At 40.5% G+C, this 8,928-nt stretch overlaps 1 protein-coding gene across 1 annotated transcript; it reads left to right on the top strand.

Annotated features, from left to right (window-relative positions):
• The first annotated feature begins 1,541 nt into the window (after positions 1–1,541).
• LOC124666718 lies at positions 1,542–3,250 on the top strand. Its single transcript, XM_047204047.1, has 2 exons — positions 1,542–1,881; positions 2,439–3,250. The coding sequence occupies exon 2, from the start codon at positions 2,452–2,454 to the stop codon at positions 3,244–3,246; it is 795 nt and encodes a 264-aa protein (XP_047060003.1). The 5' UTR covers positions 1,542–1,881; positions 2,439–2,451; the 3' UTR covers positions 3,247–3,250.
• Positions 3,251–8,928: the final 5,678 nt, after the last annotated feature.

The raw sequence follows: 8,928 nt of genomic DNA, 5'->3' as shown, positions 1-8,928 counted from the left end.
TGTATTAGATGTGTTTCTGCGGTAGCCGGGCAAGAGATTATATACGCTTAGGAAACCCTAGGCAACGTGGGGCATACCCACGTCGCGCGCACGTTTCGAGTCGGTTACAGATAGCCCACGGTCCGGGAGCTACCCGAACCGACTAAGTGCGACGCGTCCGTCTAGGACTCTATTCGTTTTCCTGAAATACAAAAAGAAAGGAAAGTCTCGACTCGAGGCTCAATCCACTCACCACGAGCGTGGTGTGCGTCGTGACGTGACGTGATGTGACGTGTCGAGACGAGCGAGCAAGGAGGAGGATGAGCGCGCGTGTACCACTCTTTTTCTCACTCACTTACTAGTGGTGGAACAACCCACCTTATAAGGTGGTCTAACTTCCTCCCAACTTTCCATGTAGGACTAAACTTCCCACCTCTTGCCACTCCCTAGTGAGCTGCCACCAACTTGGGTTCAAACTCACAAGGCTGCCACTATGTGGGCTTTGAGATTTTATAGGAAAAACTGAAATCTAGTATAGGCCACTAAAAGTGGGCCCAATATTTCAACAACATCATTGTACCTACCAAACCATATGATGTTCTGAACAAAGATTATTGGTTATAGTAGACATGGGTTTCATGTGGCACTGCAGGGATTGGTTCCAAACACCAGAAAGATGGACGAGGGCAGCTGATATACATGCGACCTCTTCTATTTGGGCAATGGAGTGGGCACTGTCACCAAAGGCGATTCTCGAGGCACCCAAGGTAAATCTGATGGCCCAAAATACACGTATCCGCTCAAGCAGACCAGACAGCCAGTGAGATAGACGTTCGAAAGATCGCGCCTGATAATAGATGTATCCCAGCTCTAGGTTCAGTGTGAATGCTAACCACGGGAAGACGGTAACATGCAACCACTGATGAGTAACTCATATTCTTTTCTCGACTTTTACTTGGCCCACTCCAAGATCCAGTGGGGTTCAGGGTTTTTCCTTTAATCAGAGGGAACACCTATGCAACAACGGAACTGGTAGCTCCAGGTTGTATAATTGTACAGTAAGCTGTTAAATCTCATCGTTAAGAAGTTTGTACACTATATGTATACGACAGTCGAGCTTTCTAGTGTACTATATCCTTTGTTGTACACCCAAAGGCTAATAAACGGCTTGTTGCGTTCTAAAATTTTCGCAGCATACCATCAGCTTGTCTAACGACGAATCAACATATCACCAACTCGTCTCACGCACGCCGGGCATAAAACCCGATACCCGAGACCCGAACCCGTTTGACCCGGACCCGGCATTTTTGACCCGGACCCGGGAAGCATCGGGTTCCTATCGGGCGGCAGCTCTAGATACCCAAATTTAATTCGGGCGACTCGGGTTTCGTTCATGGGTACCCGTTCAGCCCGAAATATTAGCCCAGCCGGCCAGCCCACCTGCGCCAGTCCAGTGAACAAGGCCCAGTGAACCCCAGCCCAAGACCCCAAGTAATCCCGTCCTCCCCTGGCAAAGACGCAAACCCTAGCCTCCACTCTTCTCTTCCACGGGCGCGAGTCGCCGCCACCCACCTGCCGACCGCCGATGTCCGACGCCGTACCGTAGCCGCCCCGACGCCGACCAGCTCCCAGCCTGCCACTGCCGCTCGCACGCTCTTCTTCCCCGACGCTCACGGCTCACGCGACGATGGTGCGGTCGGCGTGATCTGTGACCTTGCCTTCTTCTTCCCCGACGGAGGACGGCGAGGACGGACGTCTCGGGCTCTCGGCGTCTCCTCTACTTCACGTCTTCACCTGCTCGACGGCCCGACGCGACGCAGGCTTCTGTTGTTCTGTTAGTCAGCCACGGCTTCACCTTCATCCACTCGAACTGAAGGATCGAGTACAGCTGCTACTGTACCTGTAAGTTCATCTCAATTCTCAAGTCTCAACTGTCGAATTTTATGTAACATGTATGATGTATCATTGTCTGCTGTAATTTTGTAATTTGTACTGGTTTTCTACTCTTTACTGGTGTATGATGCAATAAGTAGTAACCTGATGCAATAAGTGGTAACCTGAATACCTGATGCATATCTGTTAGTGTTAGTAACCTGATGTCCTGATTTATTATCTGTTTGTGTTAGTTAGACTAACCAGTCTTAGATGTCATATACAGGCAACTAATTCTAAAATCATGTCTAAAAGCATTCCACGCTAACAAAATCACCGGCCATTTATGTTCAGCATGTAGTTTTTAGGATTTTGGCATCAAATCCACATGTAATTCCTTAACTACTCGTGGAAAACAAAATAAAAAAGCTAAGATGTAGTTGGAGAATGTGAATTCAGATTTTAGAAGCTAAAGCACCATTTCTTCCGGAAAATAAACAAAATTAACAAATAAACATCATTATTTGGTTTCTGAGCAGGATTATGGTTGAAAAGCCAAGATAGTAATGCATTTCTGATTTCTGCAGCCAAGGTGGTCCAATGGCTTCAGGTGCATCTGGTATCATGTTCCGGCGTCTTTTCAAAACCCTCACTGTAAGCCCAGCAGTGGCATCTGGTATAACCAGCCAGCATCACCAGCTCCAGCAGCGCGCACATGTGAGTGGCACATCGAAAGGCAAGGCTAAGCTCAAAGCCGGCATGCCTTTGAAGCGTAATGTCATAGCAAAGAAGGGGGGCACGTCTTCAGCTGGGAGCGGTGGCTCTGGCCGTGGTCGTCGTGAGGCTATTGAGCGTATTACTCAGATTGCAGAGTCTTGTCTGAAATCCCCTACTCCTCTACGGCACCTGTCCCCCAAGGAGCGTCTTCGTGAGGCCAAACGTGAGGAGCTTGGACTCATCTCAAAGGAACGACAACGTGAGCTTGATGCAGCTAAGGCTAAAGCCAAGTCCAAAGGTACCAGTGGAGGTGAAGATGGCCGTGTGCTGATGGGTCCGCCGGGCCTTGACTATATCAGTCTTGGCTTGGTTGATGAGGAGGCCATCCCTGATTATGAGCTGACAGTTGAAGATGGCCGGCGTCTTGCCAAAGAATATAGCCGTGTCCTCATGCGTCGACATCGTGCACGTCAAACTGCGGAATCGACCCTTTTGAGGCTCAAGAAGGAGGCCATTGCTGCTCTCCCTGAGAAGCTGCAAGCTGCTGCTTTGATTCCTGACATGACACCGTTCCCCGCAAACCGGTACATGGCAACACTCACGCCACCAATTGAAGGGTATATTGAGAAGGTGCGGGACGCTGCCAAGAAGTATTCTGTGAAGGAGAAGCTCCGCTGAGTTTGATTCATTCAAGGGAGTAAAATGTCTACATATAAGGTGCTGAGAGTTGAGGACACTTTTCTTTTGCTGCACTCTTGGCCTGTCTAAATTTGTTGTCTTTTTGCTATTTTGGCCTCTGATAATCAGCTTCTGGTAATAAACAGCCACAAGTATGCTTTGTAAGACCTTGCCATGTTATTCTGACTGAAATTTTCTGCTTCAGTTTTTGCTTTGTATGAATGCTGGAAGTATCCTTCTAAGGTCATTAGAAAAATGGCATGTCCAAAGCTATATAGGCCATATTTGTTATTGTTCCACCCCTTTTTTTACACAAATAGTGTGTTATTTAGCTTTCTATAAATGTTTTGTGTTTACTGCCTGCAATGTTAGACATTGGTTTTGAACTTTGAGCTGTAGGAAGATTACAAACAAACAAAATCTGGCCAGGTTGCTGAGCTGAAAGTTGAAGCCTGAACAGTCAAATCCAGGCTTGAAAAACTGTATTCTTCTACATTCTCGATATCTGGCATTTGGTCTTCATCTAGTATCCAGAATCCACATCTACCATTGTTGTAATCTACATTATAATTTTTTTTCCTCGAGGCATCCACTAGTGTGATGTCTAACAAATGTGGTGTCCCATCTTCTGCATTTGTACTCCTTGTGTGTTTTTCCTCTTTATTCCTTCAAACTTTGTTCTGCTTTTCCCAGCTGCATCTCTCTGTACGTGAAAATGTCAGCTATGTGGAAGCAGCCTTTGTAGATTGGGATATTGAGAAGCTTGGCTATCTAGTGAGGAATCCAATAGCAGGGAATTCCTTGTACCAAAACTCCAAAGTATGTTTTATTTTGTCTATTAGTTGTCTTTTCGTTTTTGATCTCCTATGGATGTAGGATGCTTGTTGTTACCACATAGGCCACTTGTGTAATAAGATGCCTGGCAATCAGACTGAATAGTTCCCGGCAACTTGCCAATGGTTCCCTTGGCCTTGATGGCACTACAGTTCTGTGCCGATAGAAGGCAAGTATTGTGTGGTCTCCCTGCTTTTGTTCCTACTGTCTGTGAAGCACTCTGAACTTTCGAAACAACCTACCTGAGAAGACAGACCCGCAGCACCTTCTTCGAATTACCTAATTGTATAATCGAAATCTTGCATCAATAGCTGACAACGCTTGTTGATTGTACTGCACGGGAGCAAGCAGAAAGGAGATTTCAGAATAGAGAATCCATGTCCACTCCATAATTGGAAACATCGGGACTGGGCTGGGAGAAATGTTCGGCGCTGACTATCAATCCGATCGGAATTTCTATTCTAACCTCGCTTCCAGACTAAAATACTGAAGCTACTGCACACGAAAAGCCAACAGTCGCAAGCAGTTGTTGCACGTACTGCTGTTCCGCGATGCACCATTGTTCGATGAACGGTATATTTTGCGGAAAGTGTCTTTAGCACCTAAACCCTAGGACCAGTGCTCCTGAGTTTGAAAATCATTTTCTTTTGTATTCAATTTTTTTTAAAATACGCACATACATATAAACATTCCGAATGTACCGTACAATTTTTGTAGAAAAATATGTTGTATTTTGAGCTATACAAAAAAGGCAAATTTCTGAAAACTATATGTCCCTATACACATCCACAAATTTGTTTTTTTTCATGTAGCTCAAAATACAACACAACTTTTACCAAAACTTTACACGAGTATTCAGGACACTAGATGGATTGCGAGCTTCGCCTCGCCGCCTGCTTTGTGTTTTGATACTGTGTGATAGGCATGGTGATTGGCTTATAAGTTTTTTCATATGTGTTATTGTCTTTTGCAAAGCCTTTATTTTTCTATTTTGTTTTTATAACATCGTAAACAAAGTTATGAATCAAGCTGCAACAATTATTGTGAATCGGAAGGAGTATAAGATACATTAGGCGTGATGTTCTGTACCATGAAATCTCAGTGATTCATATCAGTTCTATCGCGGTTACCGTCTTGTCTTACTAATATCATTGAATCATGTTTTGTCTCGTTTCTATCACTATTACAGCTGTATCACCTCTACCGATGTTACCATTGCGTTGATCCATTGTAGAGTTAAAGGTGTGACATAAAAAGTCTAATATGCATAACTTAACTACAATAATTAGTTTAGCTGGTTCATCGGCAATGTTAATTTGTTGTAGCTAGTTTTTTGCTTATAAAGCAACATAGATAACAATAGTTGTAAATAATAGATCACTACATATTTATTTATAGCATATTTATTCTAGGAAATGGTTGATACAATGGTGGAGGGGTAATCGAATTGAAGCATAAATATTTTCTCTGGTCAAGCTTTTTTTTTTAATGAAATCAACAAAGAGATAGTAACGGATTTTCACATTTCATCAGATCAGCAAAAATAGTTAGCACTCTATTGGGGCCAAAGAACACATGGCTTTTTAAAACATTCATAATAGGGCAGCAGGCATGTTTGTCCTTCAAGCTAGCAAGGTGGTGGATGAAATAAAATCATGGTCTGTAAGAAAACTAAAATCACCAAAGGGTATATCATTATGGGTATAATGGTAGCCATGATCAGGTAAGGACCAACAGGTAGCAGAATGTGAAAACTACTATTTACAAATAGGATAAGTGAAGCAAACCCAGATACATAACTCTGTTTGTCCTGAACATATGCATAGCATGACATGAAGCAATGAATTATGCATATTACCACTTCTGGTAATCCTTGAATGGAAAATTGGTTTTGAACTTAGAAACAATAAAGAGACATTGATAATTTTCAGAGTTACATAATTATCAGCATTATGCAGTATCTACTCAGGCTACGGTAAACCAAAATTCCACGTAGTAACCTGAATAAATGGTCAGGACCGCTCCCAAGCAAGATGGATCAGGAGATGACTAAGAAGGCTCGCCGAGTTTACAGTATAGAGTAAAGCAATATGCACAGCAGAAGTGCCGCACATAACTTCTGTAGCACTATCTTCCTTGGGATATAAGTTGTGTGTGTGATCTGCATAAGTAGAAGCCATAAGACAAATCTTCATGAGATTCCTTCTGGAGTATTAATAAAAAAATGATAGAAAGCAACAGGTTTTGTTCTTTAAAATGTCTAATTATGATTACTTTTATAAATTAATAGTACTTTGTGCCAACACTTTGAGAACTGATAAAGCGATCAATGTATGGTGGAGGAACTCAGTAACATGAAGAATCCTATAGATATAAGAACGAATAGCACTATGTAAAAAATGTTTAACCTAATCAAATTAGCCATTAGTAGGCATGCAGCCATGCACTGTGCGAGCATAACCAATTGTTATCAATGAAAACCAAGCACATGCGAGAGATATCTTTAGTCTTATAAGAAAAAAAATCCAAAACATGTATTAGTTAATTCTCTGAATCTAGTAAAAGCTGCACAAAGGTAGCCTGAACCATTAAGAAGGATAGCCTTAACTTCTCTTATCATAAAGGTGGTCCAGTAGTAGCTCATGCATAGAATGTGACTGTGCAAGGTGATGCTTATAAAAGTTTGAGAATCATATTGGATAAAATCTGCACATAAATATATGTTTGATTAGCCAGAAATGCGCCTAGCTAGGGATTCTGAAAGTTTGATGTGTGTGCTCTGCATACAGCTTAGACTAATGCACAATTAGAATATATAGAAAGCATTTTAAATGGCTGAAGGGAAGTACATTGATAAAGCAAACTTCTAGTAGTAGTAGTGTTTCCTTCGAGATGGATTGGAAAATTGCATAGGATCATAGAGTAGAAAGTACTGCTTCATAGGGCAATCGTTTTATCTAGTTTTTCCTTTCTTTCATCCATATGAAATAAGCAACGCAACACTCTTCCTTGGTATTCAGGAAAAAACTAACTGAAGAAATGTATGGAAGAAAGCCCTTTGTCATGATATATGCAATATGAAATCCCATTCCTTATCCTGCACGCCATCCCTGTCAAATGGTATGTTTTTAGTCAAAAATCCTAAGGAACTATGAAAAAAAATTGGCCGCAATAATTAGGATGGGATGGAATGAAGAACATTTACCTAACTGAAAAAACGATGACTTGCTTATTAATTACCAGCAAGATGTCTGAGCTGCTTACTGTGAAATAGAGTCAAAATATTTATCTGTACAAACTAAGGAAACTTACCGATCGAATATATGAAACTTACAATCATGTACATCGCCATATACATAGAGTAAATATAAGCTGGATAATCTTATCTTAAATCTGCAAGAGATGGCTGCCCATAAAGTGTTTCAGAAGAGAGATGCGGCTATTACGGTGTAAATACCATATATGTCTTGATACTTACATACAAACAAAAAGAAACGTACAAGTATCTACATCAGCCATATTTATCGTAGAAAAATTAATCAATTCCATGTTCTGACCAAATAGTGTGAAACTTTTCCAATAACACAGAAAGAAAGCCAATAGCCATGAAAATTTGTAAATAAGATTAAATACCCATTGTGAGAATACATAAAAACTTGAAGCCTCTTATACCGTTTTCTAGTAGAATTTCTAGCAACATAGTAGTTTGGACAGAGCTTGGATTTTCTTCATACGAAAAAAGAACTGCCTTTTGTCTCTTTCTTGCCATAATTATTCAACCAACTTAACTTTATGTTTTGGTTTATGTTGGAATGATCATTATTAACCAATTCAAATCAAGAAATTCCTAAATGCCAACTGACCATATGTAAATATGAAGCACTTCGCTAATAATAAGCATATATGCTTAGTATTGCAGCTGTAGCAACACTGTCACTAATACCAAAGCTTAAATGATAGACATTGCAGCTGTAACACATTAAATCCCACCCTCCGATCATCTCTTGTGAACCATTGAAAGACACTACTTAAAAAGTCTTCTGTTTTGAGATGTTGTAGGAATCAATACCATATGACACCAAAATCATGTGTTTATCATATTCCTAAGTCATCTAATTCCTGACATCCAAGGCAACCTTATATATTTTGAAAATCTCTTATATGAAGATGGTTATGACGCAATCGATTAAGTTATTAAAAAACACATAAATAATAGAAATAATGTGGATTACTGTATACGAACAAAAAAGATTATGTAGATCTACATGTTTACAAAACACAAACTATAAAACAATAAATAATACAAATCATGTGGATTATTGTATACGAATTAAGAAGACCATGTAGATCTACATGTTGACAGAACACAAACCTGCCAAATGGATAAGCGTGTGGAGGCATCACTACTGCTCTGGAAGGAGATTTACGGTGTTAGATCTTTAGGAAAAACATCTCATTCGGACAATTAATAAAACGAATCAGAAACTTCTTATATTGATGGTGAATTGAATTGTTAATAACAGAAAATACTGTTGAAAGTTTAATTTCTAGCTTCAACAAAGATTCAGGTACAGTACTGCTAGTGCGTGTCCATTGTATTTAGAACATGGTGCAAACAGTAAATAGTAAAATGAAAAACTGAACATTGATTAGGTTAAGAAGATTACAAAATAAAATATTATTACAACATTTTCGATCATGGAAAACTAACAGTCTTCCTTTCATGCTAGTCCTGCACAAAGGATATTAGAGAGGGACCTTAGACTTGGCTGAACTCAAACTTGACTCAATTCACTACAGGTTCAGTTCTCAAAATTTTGCCATCATAAATATAATTATATAATCATA

Source organism: Lolium rigidum, chromosome 6 (genome assembly GCF_022539505.1).
Source record: "Lolium rigidum isolate FL_2022 chromosome 6, APGP_CSIRO_Lrig_0.1, whole genome shotgun sequence".
NCBI classification, from domain to species: domain Eukaryota; kingdom Viridiplantae; phylum Streptophyta; class Magnoliopsida; order Poales; family Poaceae; genus Lolium; species Lolium rigidum.
The sequence above is the reverse complement of the archived record's forward strand: the minus strand, read 5'-3'. Positions and strand labels throughout refer to the sequence as shown.